Here is a 13,422-nt window from a genome sequence, read left to right as displayed (position 1 = left end):
CTAAAACTTTTCACTGTTATGCCTCTTTATATTCATGTTTCCTTTTTTAACCAAGTGACTTTATTACCAATCTAAGAAATTAATTAGAAAAAGGAAAACCCAAACCACAAAACTTTTGACAGCCATCCCAGCCCCTCCTTAGGGAAAGTGCAATAGTCGTCCCCAGTCACAGCACGCAAGCAGCGGACAGAGCTCACAGGAGCTTGCAAACCGCCTTTCGGGTCGTGGCCATGCTCCAGAGGAAGAGCTAGTCTACTTTCACTGCTGCCCAGAGACTCCACACACTGAAGATAACGTACTTCACTGCCAGGCTCAAATGGCACCTCCACTTATCCCGAAGTTAACCACAGTAACTCAAGGGTAAGGGGCTGAGAAGAGTGCTGCCGGGGCTCTTTGCAAAAGGGAGGACTTTCGGCTGAGCCAGTAGGACGGGACCTGGCCGACCTCAAGACTTTCCTTGAGTGCCTCAAAGATGCCACCTGAAGAAGAGCTCTCTTCTGGTTGAGAAGTGCCGAGCCACTCCCGGCAAATCTCAGGGGTGGCCTGCACCAGGCTCCCCTCACTCCCCTGTCGGCAGCATTTACTCCCTCAAGCACCTGGCCTGGCACCTCTCTTCAAGCTCCTACCTGCCCCAGGCCCGTGTGCCAGCTCATCACTGAGTGGCCCGTCTGTTTCTACCGAATTGACTTTTTCAAAACCAAAGGTCACGTTAACAGAAAGAACGGTTTTCTCCTCGATGGGAGCAAGTGACGGATAAGGCAGTGAGCCTCTGACAGAACAGAGAGACAGACAGTGGAGTCAACTTTAGGATCCTGCTTCTTCAGAGGTTCAGAGCACAAGGAAGAAAACCTCTCCAACACAAGCCATTAGGAACCGAAACTCTCTCAACCCAAACCACTGGCCATAAACCACCTACCAATATAACGGGGATAAAAATTCTGAAGACCCTTCTAAACCCTTAGGAGTATATTAAACCCATAGTTCTGTGAGCTCAATGAGCTCTCCAGGTCCCACCAGTAAGAAGCTGAGATTTCATGCATTTTAAAGTTTTCTGATGTGAGGCCACCCCCCAAAGAATCCCAGCAAACCATGGCCCAAGTCTGTCTGTGGTTCAGAACACTGTTCCTTCAGAAAGGTTCTTACCTAGGAAGAACCAGGAAGAAACGTGACATAAAGCAGAGCAACACTGCTGCGGGGCTGGTCTTCACTGTGAACAAGTGCAAGTCCTATCAACGAGCATGGGGATGGTTCTCTGGATTTTGGACTACCCGAGGTCTCTGACAGCTCCCTCTGACTATATCAGGCAAGCAAAGCAGAGAGGCAAAAACAGATGTACTCGCAGAGTCCACTCAGGGAGGCACTAGTAAATGGCGCCCAAATGGAGGGTTTGGGATGACTAAGTATTATCGGACAGCCCCCTTTAGCAAAGCTCAAGTGCTTCCCGAAGTAGGTTCCACCAAACGCTAGTCCCCAGGATGCTCCCCTAAAAGAGGTTCCCAGGTCAAAAGAGCCTGGGAGACAGTCCACATTATACACGATATCCTCTGCTTTGAGAGTTACGACGGACCGTGCCCATTAAAGGCTTTGAGAAGTCCTGCAGTAACAAAAACTATTTTACTTTAGGAAAGGCTGAGCTAATAAACCTTTCGGGCCACGGAACTGTTCTTCCACTTAAAATTGTTGGGGAAACGGCGTGCATAAGGCCACACGAGATGATCGTCTTACTTTCAACTGTAAACCAGAGCAAATGGCTCCTTTCCCTAAAGCCCTCAGCAGCTCCTCAGTGCCCTCAATCAATTTCAGTGTCACCTGACCTCTCGGATCCCCTCTTGTTCCAGGAGCGTTCTTGCTCTTTCTCAAACAAGCCACGTTCTTTTCTGACTCAAGACCTTTGCACATACGGTTCTCCTTGCCTGGAACCCACTCCTCCCTGCCTGGAACCCACTCCTCCCCGCCAGCCCCACGGCTGCTCTCTCTCATCCATTCATCTCAGTTCAAGGGCCCCTTAAGACAGGCTCTCCATGAATCCCTCCATCCTGTTATTTTCCCATCTCAGCTCTTAGGTGGGTGCAAACCCTGGCTCTACCTCTAACGTTCTGTGTGACCTTGCTTCTCAGTTTCATTACCTGTAAAACAGGAATAATCCAGGCCACCTGACACAGCAAGGTGTGAAAACTGTACTTGCTAAGGTGCCTGGCCTACAGTAGTCTCAGGAAGCGCTACAGGTTATTAGCGTTTCTGTTCTCTCCCTTACGACAAGCTATGAGCTCTATGTTCTGTTGACTGGCTTTCGCATTTCTCCCCGACCTAGAATGTGAGCTCTGTCCATCTGGGAGTCCCTCGGCCTGAAACCCCAGCACCGAGAACAAGACACATTTGCTCCGAGAGTGAGTGGATGAATGATGAGGGCCCTTCCTCCAGCGCTGGTCAAAGGCCATGTGTTCACCTCAGAGACCACTACCTTCCTTAAATCAGCCCCGTAAGAAACAAAGAGGACGCGGCCCTGACGCGCCAGCCGCCCACAGAGGTGGGGGGATGGGCACTCACTTCCACAGCTGCGCGTTCAGATGCTTCTCCACCATGAGGCTGAGGGCGCAGCGAAGCCGGTTCCACCTGGAGTCAAACACGTAATAGCCTCTTCCAATCTGCCGGCTCCCGAATGTGCAAAACTGCAAGAGAGAGAGCACACGCTCGGACTCGCTAACTCCGAGGGCGTGCGGCCCGGAAAGAAGAGGCCAGGACAGACGGCGCTTACTGAGGACCGAGGGCTGTGAAGCGCGCGTGTGACAACGCCTGGCCCTGAGTGTCATGGAAGAGAACGGAAAGAGCAGGAGACGCGCCCGACCGAGTGCATGCCGCCTCGGGGCGCCCTGCTCTGAGCTGCACTCGCACCTTGACCTCACCCCACACGGACCGGAGGGCATGCCTGGGTCCCCGCCGCACCCCCGCTGCAGTGCCCCGTCCCTGCGGCGTGGGGAGGGTTGGCGCGGGGGCGGATGTGGAACTTACAGATGCTGGCTGAGGGTGATGACCTGAATAATGACAGTCCAGTTTTTCAACAGACTCTTCTTTGTCATCGCCTTCTCCCTCCTCACTGGATAACCGAGAAGCTGGCTCAGTGGCAGGCAGGGGAGGGTGTGGAGATTCATGGACTGGAGGAGGGTCAATGGGGGCACTCCCACCTTGCTGAGCAGGGCAGCCTGGAGGCCTTGGTGAGTAGAAAGTGCAGCACTGATCAGAACACATCACATGTCTGGGAATCAGCCGCCTTAACTCAGATACAACAATGTCTCCAAAACCATCAGGGGAGGTCTGGGCTCCACCACTAGCACTAGGGACACAGATGCTGATCCGGGGGGCCTGGGAGTGAAGGGTCCTCTCTCCCGAACCGCGCGATGTCAAATGCAGCTGTCTGCCCAGTCTAACCAAAGTAACTTATAACCACTTCTCTATTCCACAGCCACCTGGTCCGCCTCCTATTCTCCCCAAAGAAGGCGAAATACATGTGGAGTTTAAGAGAATTCTTTCTTTGATTCCTCTTCAAATTTCACCTGGAACTGGGTTACTAAGGCAATCAATGAGGTAATTGGTAACGTGCTCGAAAATAACCTAAGAGGGACAGGAGGTGATAAAAGAAGGTAGCTTTACCATTTTATGTGGGTAATCTAGAGTGTGTAGCTCAAGGACAGCAGTGTGCTTTTCCAACACACATAAAGGCCTGGTGTTTCTAGACTTAAGCCTATTTTTTAATAGATGGAAAAACTTTAATGAAATTGGCCAAAGAAAGGACTTGCAAAGGAATCGACAGCCTGGGCCTGGCCACATTCTCGGGCACCTCCTCTGATCACTCCTCCAACCGTGTTGTTCGGAAACCAGGGGGCCCACGTGGGGACAGGCTCACGGGCACTCTCAGGTTTCCAAGACGGAGGCACTTCCACCCCTCATGTGACCACTTCAAGAATCAGACACGTGAGGATAAAAGGTTAATTAAGCAAGAGCACCCCAAGGGTTGGCACATTCCTAAGCACAAGCCCTCGGCCCAGACTCAAAACCCTCGTTCTCTATGCCTTTCTTTTTCCCTTCTTTCTGGAAAGTGGGTACAAAGTCCTTTACTTCAACTGGGTTAAATATACAAGCACGCACACACATATATTCAGCCCACCATCACTGTCTCCAAGGGATGTGTCTAAGTTCTGACCTGCTGCTCACTACACAGCTCAAATGACTCCTACACGCTCAGGCCAGAGTCCCAAATGAATGAATGAAAAAACACGCTGTAAATGGATGCTGTAAAGACGCAGGCTGAATGCCTACCCCCAGCAAGAATCCCAACTGCTGTGTTTTGCAAGAAGCGAGACAAATGGATGGGAAATGGCTGCCAAAGCCATGTGAAATGTTCCCATCACTAACTTGCGGGCAGGACCCGGGCCGCAGCCCTACTCAGCAGGGTCAGGAGACACCGAACGCTGAGCAAGGGCAGAACAGGTAATTCTAGCTTTACTCTGCTGCTTGCATTTGGCCACAAACAGCCCTGGTTGAAACTCAGTGATGAACGTTTGTTTTTCTTAAAGTAAAACCCCATTAGAGAAACATCTCTTCTCGCAGCGAGCCTGATGTCTGTCCTCGACATCACGATACACCGGAGCTCTACAGTCTGCACGTCTGTTCTCTGAAAGAGGGAGAGAGAGCTGTTGGACGGGGCTTACCTTGGAAGACTGGGGGTGTGAGGTTTAGGTTTACTAGCTACAAAAGGCTTTGATTCGGAAGGAATCACTCCGTGAGAGTTTTGGTGTGGCTCCTGTGAAGTTCTAGGAGGAGTGGGATGCGGGTCCCTGAGAGGCTGCGTTGGTTGCTGAGAGTCCGGATGGCGAATCGATTCCTTTTCCCTGGTTTTGTTTTTGTGCTCGGCTAACAACACATCGAATCGTTTTCTTCTACCCTGGACAGCCCTCCGCTGGGTTAAGGAATGTGTCTACAGACCAAAAACAACAACAACAAAAACAAACAACCAGAAATGGAGGAATCGCAGTAATCATTTTTTCTGCCATACATCGAAAAATACCAATGCCAATAAAAAAGCAATTTGGAGCATTAGCTTAATCAAAGGCTGCTCAGCATCTGATAGGCTAAAAATCTTGAGTATGATTTTTTTTTCCTAATAGTTAGAAGCAGATATTCCAGCCTCCAAATGTATAAGAACCTGGTGATATTATTTCCACCAGAAGAAAGAAGAAATGTTAAATAACCATGCCACCAGGTATGTGACTGAGGGGCAAACAGTAGATACAAACAGGTAACAGGTCCTCGTGTTTTGTGTGACAGGAACCATTCATTGATCGGAGCTGTTACCAACTCCGCTAGAAAAGCCCCCTTTGGGCCATTTAGAGTTTTGAATGTTAACAGGGGAGACGCACTTATTCCATAAAATACGTATCACAAAGTCTTCTTTCACTAACTGCCAGAGAGTAAAAATTAAACACAACTGTTTCTTTCTTCCTGTGACAATGCCATACAGAGAGAAAGGGGCTCACAGCATCCTGGAGACAGGCCGAGGGAGTCCTGGGCGGATTAAAGAGTAGGAGGCCAAAAGAAGACAGGCTGTGCACAGGAGAAGAGGCAAACCAGCATCTGAGTCCCTATCGAAAGACACTCCCTATGGGAATCAAGAAAACGGGATAGGATTTTTGGATCCAGAGACAATGTCTAACCTCAGAATTTAAAAATGGTCACATTCTTTTTACTGGAGTATAACTGCTTTACAATGTTGTGTTAGTTTCTGCTGTACAATGACGTGAATCAGCTACATGTACACCTAGATCCCCTCCCTCTTGGACCTCCCCAAAACGGTCATTGTTGAGAAATGTGAAATTACTCGAGAAGAAGAATGGTCCAGTAAACCTGACCACTCCATACTGCTTAGGGCCTCCGTCTGTAAAGAAAAAAATGCAAGGAGCCGCTAACCACAGCAGCGCCAAATCACACCTCCCAAATATGCGTTCATCTACATAAATCCTTTCCTCTTCTATGTTACAACAATACTACAAATGATACTTTCTGTGTGTTCATTATACACACATTATACAAATGTATTGCTCTACAGGCTTACATTTTCGCTACAATTTAAGGGATTTTAAGGGGAGTTAGGCTTCTAATTCTCTTTTGCGGTTCAATAACATAATCTACGTCCGTACCACATACACTGCAAACTATGTTCGCCCAAAATCTCACCTGGCACAGACAGTTACAAAACTGTGTTGAGGTTCTTTTTAAGATTTTACTTGGTTTTCTTTAATATGTAATATATCCACAAGAAAGTAACCCTAAATGAAGACAAGGACCTTTGTTTTGTTCAGTGCTGTACCAACACCTAGTACAGCACCTGGCACGCCATAAACGCTTCAAACAAAAACCAGATAAAAATAACGGCCCCCCAATACATGTTGAATGAACAAACGAATATACAACGTCACCGGGGGTCCACCTGCCTGTCTCTCCAGACAGATGACACAGAAGCCTCTCCTCACCTTTGCGTGTCCCCTGGTGCTTAGAAGACGCGGAAAGACCAAGTGAAGAAAGTAGGCAGAGACGATCAGTATTTTCCCAGCTTGGTTTGAAGAGTACATAGCATTTGCCCTGAGCTCTGAAGAATCTTCCAGCCGCAACCCTGATGCCCCCTCCTCCCCATCAGAACTCTGTGGGGGGCTGCCCAAGGCGCGAAGGATAAAGAGCAGCTGTATGAGGCCCGGGGCCCCGCGTGCTCTAACACCCCTGCCCCCTGCTCCTCTGGCACCAGGTGCCGCCTCCCCCTCCTGGCTGCCTTTCACACCCTAAGCTGTTTGTCCTGCCCCGTCCCAGAGCCTTCACAAAGGCTGTCTCGTCTGCCTCTCCCACCCCTTTCTGCCCAGACAAATCATATGGATTTCAGCCCAGTATTCCCACAGCAAAGGAGCCTTCCCTGACTCAGTTCCCCTAGTGAAGGCTGTCATTACACAGGACTCTCTTTTTTTTATTACCCCTCAGTGGTAACTTTTACAGTTACTCGAGTCATTACCAAGTTAATCTTCATCTCTTCCATTAGACTGTAAGCCCCAAAAGGGCAGGAGCCACGCCTTGATTTTGTTCAAGCCTGTATCCTCTGAGGCCCAGAAGGAGGTCTGTGCCCGCAGACGTGTGCAGTAAATGCTCCTACCCTGAGAGGAACCCACATCTACTTGCATGGAAGGCACAGAGGACACAGAACAGAACACTGGGCAGATGAGGAAGTGAGGAGGGGACAGTGAGGGTGGCAGGCAGACGACAGAGGGACAGGAGTGGGCAGCAGCAGATGTCCTGACAGCTAAGAGAACGGACAACGTCCTCAGTCTAAGACAGGAGAGATCTGGGCAGCAGCGTGGGGGACATTCAGCTGGGTCCTTTGACACGCAAGACCCGCCGCTTGCATGTCAAGCATTCCAGTGTGTTTATTGGCCCGCCGCTGAATGGATTCGGGCCGCAACGGAGGCAAGGAGAGGGAGAAGCACTGACAAACAGAACACGGGAAGAAAGTAAGGGTGTTCTGTGCAAGTGCAGGCCAGCCACAATGCTGCACGTTCTGCCAGCTCTATGCCGAACTCACGGCATGCCTGGATGGAGATGCATACTAATGCAAAGACAGGCTTAGCACCCTGCTACAGATGGCAATGACACCCTTAACAGGACACATGGAGAGCACACACGACTTGAAAAGGAAGAAGCGAGAAAAATGCAGGATCGACACAAAGCCAATGAAGGTTCAGGAAGAAGGCTGGTCAAATTCCTTGCGGATTCGGAGTTGATAAAGCTTTTGGTTCACCAGCATGCCTCGCAGACGATTAAAAAAGAGCACCCTGGGTAAAGCAAGCATCCTTCATTGACCACAGGTATCACAATACTGAGAAATCTATGTTTCTGAGAGCCAGGTAGGCAGGAAGAGAGCAGAGAGGGGTTGGCAGTGTGACTTGGCGTGGAGCAGGGCTGAGGCACACACTCACAAGTTCCCTCAGGGGCAGCTGAACAGGACATGATTCTACAGAGCTCAACTGGCTACCGTCAAACAACGCACCACTCGATGTGTTCAGTTAATATTATATAAAACAAAGCAATCTGTCCTGAGGAGTTTTTAACCTAGAGATTCAATGGTGCAATTGGAGTGGGGATGACCATCTACCTCTGAAATAAAATGCAAAATTCAGAATACATATGTGTATATATGTCTTCCTCTGGGAAGAGAATCCATAATTCTTTAAAAATTAGGTATTTAAAGGTGCTTTTGACCAACCTAGTTCCTCACAAGATTCAGTACCATTGTTGCAAGATAAAATCCACACGCTAAAATTAAATTAGAAATTGAAATTAAAATAAGAACTACCGAGAAATAACATTTCCCGTCTCTGAAGATTTTAACATTCCTCTACTGTTTAGGGCTGGAGTGGAGTCTGGATTTCTTTATTCAAACATCATCTTTGGTAAAACTTAAAATAATACATCAAAAATTTTATTAATTTTTAGAGAACAACACTAATTTTTATAATTTTTAACCTCCTCCTCCTCCAAACAAGTGTTTTAAAATTACTTCAAGGCAATGATTCTTAATACTTTTTGAACCCTTCTGCACGGTGGCTGGGGACATAAGCATATATGCTCATTTATGAAGGGGGTCTACTGAAGCCAGAGGCCACCCCCATGTCAACCCTTATTTTATAGCAAATATACCGCCTTCTCACTAGCATACTGGCATTTCAAAGGAAAACTCAGGATAGAAAGGGGGAATCTTTACATTTTCTTGGGTTTTACATATACATTAGATTATGTGGTACCTAGTAATTTTTTTAGAACTAAAAAAATAAAGCTATCTCAAAGTCACAGATATTTTTAAAGTAGCTGTAAAACTGAAGAACCAGAGATAACACAAACATTTTAAGAATATTCACATATATGCAAAGGAAATGTCTGGACTCATTCCAAGTCAGTACAATTTAAACCACAGTAAAGGGGAGCCTCTCAAATTAAATTTCTATGAGGAAATATTAAAAGGCTTTGAAAATAACAGATTGATTAGGGAAAAAACACCATTCCCCTGCATACAGTAAGGCTCACTGAAGGCAAAACCTCTCTTAAGATAGCAGTTTATAACAACAGGCTCCACGTTTTCTGAACTTGAGGCGTTCTTCATCAAAACGGAGTCATTCCCCCACTTAAAAATTCAGAACAATCCTCAGAGCAGATGCCCTGTGAGTGAGAGACGCTTGGGGCGCAGTGCTGTGCAGCCCAGGTCCCCAAGCTTCCTGGAGCATCGGGCTCTGCCCAGGAGCCCCCCTACCTTGCATGTCAAAGATCGGGTGCAGGGCTTCTTGGTGTCGAGATCGATGACCCCACAGTGGATGTCAGGATCAAACTCCCTTTCTGTCAAAAGCACACAGACATTACAATGTCAAACGCTGCTTCATTTATTTTGAAAATAAGAAAATAGGAGAAATCTGAGATTCTCCTATCTCAGATCAATTATAACTTGAAGCAAATCTACCGCATTATCAATAAATATAAAATACACAATGTACGAGCGCCACAAAAAAGCCATGACATCTCTAAGAGAGTGGGGACTTCCGCCACCAGATGACAGGAAAGAGACTGTTTAAGCCAGCATTACTCATTACTCCATTTAGGAATACACCACCAGAAAGCGACTTTTACGTCACCTACCCACACGCGTGCACTTTAAAACCAAGAATGAAGAGCTCAAAGACACTACTTAAGGAACTTCATCCTTAAGCTGAAGTTGGCCAGTTTTAAAAAAAGGACTTACAGAAAACGGTTGATTTGCTCTCCCAGGAATGCCCAATTAATACAGAAAGGAATACTGAGAGAAAATGTGAAGTTACCTGATAATCTCTTATTTAAAAATTTCCTGTTATTGGAGTTATCTTCTGACTTCTTTTCCAGCGTAGGCGGTGCAGGAAGCCCTTTGCCATTCAGAATCTGTCCAGGCGAAGGCAAGGTTGGCTTTGGTATTGAGGGGCAGTTAAGGCCAGGCTTGACTGAGGAACTCACAGCAGCAGGACAGGCTGGCCCTACTGCAGATTTCAGTAGTGTGCCATCCATCTTCGGAGGAATCTTTTCCACTTTGACAGAGGGCGTCATGCTGTCGTAGGGGGAAGTGAGAACACCAGCACCTGAGTGCCCCAGCAGCCCAGGGTGACTGGTGAGCCAGAGGGACGAGGGCAGAGCCTGGGTCTACCTGTGCACCACGCAGAGCTAGGCTCCCAAAGGTACATTACGAAAATTTGTTAGGGCTACGCAGAAAACTCAGTAAGGCTTTTACTCAGTCTGTAAGCCCTTCTGGAGAGGCAGAAAGCTCCAGAGGAACCATCAAATTTACCTGGTCTATCGTCATTCCCGTTACCCAATGTAATTCCTGCAAGAAGCAAAATATGAAAAGGTCTAAAAGGACCAAAGACTACTGCAGGACCTTTAGAAGATATCTTTTGAGAGCTGTCATTTTTAAGAAATGATCCATCAAAATAAAGTAAAATGAGTGAGCAGAGAAAAGAACAACTGAAATTAGAGAACATTTCCAAGAAATGTCACTAAGGACTTGGAAGAACTCAAATGTGCCTAACAATGTATCTCCAAGAAGAGGCTCTCTGCCTCTGTCAATGAGGAAGACCAATGTTTAATTAGGATACGATGTGTCTGTGAAGTGGTAATTCTCCAGTCCCTGAAAAAGGTTTCTCTATAGCAGCCTGGAATCTTAGTGCCTGACACTCAGCTGGTGAGCACTGAATACCTGTATCGCTAACCAAGAACTGACTTTTTTCTGGAATCTTACTGATACTGTCATTTGGGTGGCAAATGTTGGTACGAAGCTAACAGTTAGCCTGGTCCCCGTCTAAAGCCCAGCTACAAATAAAGAAGATTTGGACTGATGAGGTTTTATACACTTTGCCCAGTGGCGTCAGTGCTCGAACAGCTGGTAAGCGGGCGAATGGCTTACACACTGTACTGGCGTTTTCTTTGGCTCTCTGACAGCTCCAGGAATGAAAGCCAAGCTTCCTGTACTTGCACTTCTGACAGATGAGCAGAGGCTGCGGGCTTAACAACCAGGACAAATAGCACCAAACAGCTGTACCTGGAACAGCCCGAGAGCAGCAGAGACACTGCAAGATGCCACGGCCTCTCCCAGCTGGCAAGGCCCGTGCGCAAGAGCAGGTGCTGGCCGTTGCCCGAAGATTAACCAGGTTATCAGACCTTGGGACTGCGATGTGTGGCATACCCTCCGCAAGGGAGGCAGGCCAGGGAAAAGCCACCTGCCACCAAGGCCGAAGCATGCCGTGATGGGGCAAGACATATTTCCACAGGAGTGCACGGCTGCTCCCTCATGTCACCCACAAAGAGCCTGCCAGCCTACAGGCCCACCAGGGAAGCTCGTCAAGGCCTTGCCTGGTAGTGTGAACTTCTTCCACTCTCCCCTCATCAGGGCTTGGATGTGAACCCAAGACTGGGGGTGGGAGGAAGCACTGCTTCCCTATTTGCTGTGCAGGCCCCAGAAAATCCTAGAACAGCTTCTGGGGATCTCTTCACCTTTTTATTCCTACTGTCATCCTCAGCGGCGGCACCAGCATCCGTTCCTTTAAGGTCTCCTGTGGGCCGGACACTAGCCAGGTGCTTGAGTCTAATACATGAATCCTACCACCCCCACTAACCCTGCACAGGGGCCGTTATCTCAGACTCTGAGATAAACAGGGCCTTGGCCAGGCCCCTCAGCTAGGAAATGATAGAGGCGGGATTTGAACCCCAGGCCTGTTTGACCTGAGGGGCCCGTGGCTAAAGTTCTTCAATCTTATCACGCTTCCCCCTCTCCTTACCCAGAAAATGGAGATAACAGCAATACCTATTTCAAAGGGTTGTTGTGATAAGTAAATGACAATACACTTAGCTAAATTTCAATAGCTGGCACACAAGAAAGGATCAACAGATAAGTATTATTATTGCTATTATGACTCTATAAAGTCTCCCAAGGTATAATAGGGAAACAAAAAGAAACAACAACATATATTTGAATTTTCCCCAAAGTGGGCTCTCTTTCACATTATCCACGTACACTCTCAGATGCTACTTGTGTACACAGTTCCACTTCTGGCAGGTGAGCTTTAAGAACCCTCTGGGCCATACTCACATTCTACCATGGGGGACTCTATTTTGCTGAATGGGATGCATTGGCCTGTTCCCCCTGAGCTGCAGTTTCTCTTTGGGCGATTTCAACAACTTGGAACTTAACGAGGATGCACTTAGAACACCTCCACTGGAAGAACGGCTGCTTCCACTTCCACTGCCTCCTTTGCTTTTGGACAGAGAAGGGAAGAAGGAAAATACTGAAGTGGGAGGAACGGCCAAAGAAGGCTTGCTGGATGAGCTATGTCTTCTTTCTGAAAAGGAACACAAAAGGGGCGGGGGGGGGGGGGAAGACACTGTTTCAGGCAAGTCTCCAATGGAACCCTGCGGGAGTCCCTGGAAATCAACACATTTAGGTTCAAATACGTGTCACTAAGTGAAAATATATTAAACTCAGCAGCTTTCAGAAATGGCTTATCTAGACCCCACAGACTTATTCTGGATTCTAGGAACTGGTCCTTCTGCTTAGGAAACGTCTCGGCATGAAGAGGTTTATCATACATAGACAACCATTAGGAAACAGACATTCTAACCCTGAGAAGAGTGGGTTTTGCATTTTAGAAATGAACCTCACTGCAACTTGCAGTCAGAGAGGGGAAAAGTATTCATTCGTCTGCAGAGCTCTGCTAATTGACACTGCACGGAATTCTTTCTTCCTTTCTAGCATAGTACCTCTCCAATTTTCAAAACAGCAAAATGTTAAGAAACAAGTTGTACCTTAATTTTTTTTTTGGTCACTACCCACCAGTATATGACACCAAATAAGAATGTTTCTAGGGTTATCTTATCGTTCCCTAAGAATCTGTGCTGAAATTTTCCAGTGAATCACTTCACTCCCCACTCCCAACGCCCCCCCCCCTTTTAAATAATCTCACTTGACTACAGATGGCACAGCTCTTGTTCACACCATAGGATGCCACAGGCGCAAGACAAAAATACCACAAATAGCTAAGCCTGCTTTTTATACCAGGAAGTAATTCATGGTTAAGTAAGGACTACTCAGGCTTAACTGAAAGTAAGTCTATCCACTAGAGAATCAGGTTTTCTCAGAGTAAGGCAACCCACACTAAATAAATCGAGACCTGTTGAAGAATGTTACCATCGGAAACAAGTAAATTACTTAGTAACTTTATCTACTTAAGTACCTCAAGCTGGTAGCTTCAGTAGTTGCCTTTAGTTGAACTTGTAATTTAAAATACGTTTGCTTTACTCTTAAGTTTTAAAATGTATGTGATC

At 47.3% G+C, this 13,422-nt stretch overlaps 1 protein-coding gene across 1 annotated transcript in view; it reads right to left on the bottom strand.

Moving 5' to 3' along the window:
• ATXN7 (ataxin 7) overlaps positions 1-13,422 on the bottom strand; it is a 133,521-nt gene that overhangs the window by 16,286 nt on the left and 103,813 nt on the right. The window contains 6 exon segments of the mRNA XM_089919518.1: positions 2,548-2,669; positions 3,010-3,208; positions 4,707-4,972; positions 9,338-9,420; positions 9,897-10,156; positions 12,191-12,440. Coding sequence (XP_089775644.1) covers positions 2,548-2,669; positions 3,010-3,208; positions 4,707-4,972; positions 9,338-9,420; positions 9,897-10,156; positions 12,191-12,440 — 1,180 coding nt within the window.

Source organism: Delphinapterus leucas, chromosome 10 (assembly GCF_059928025.1).
Source record: "Delphinapterus leucas isolate spDelLeu-1000000601 "Yukka" chromosome 10, BTC_Dleu_Yukka2, whole genome shotgun sequence".
NCBI lineage: Eukaryota > Metazoa > Chordata > Mammalia > Artiodactyla > Monodontidae > Delphinapterus > Delphinapterus leucas.
This window is presented reverse-complemented; position numbering and strand designations above follow the sequence as displayed.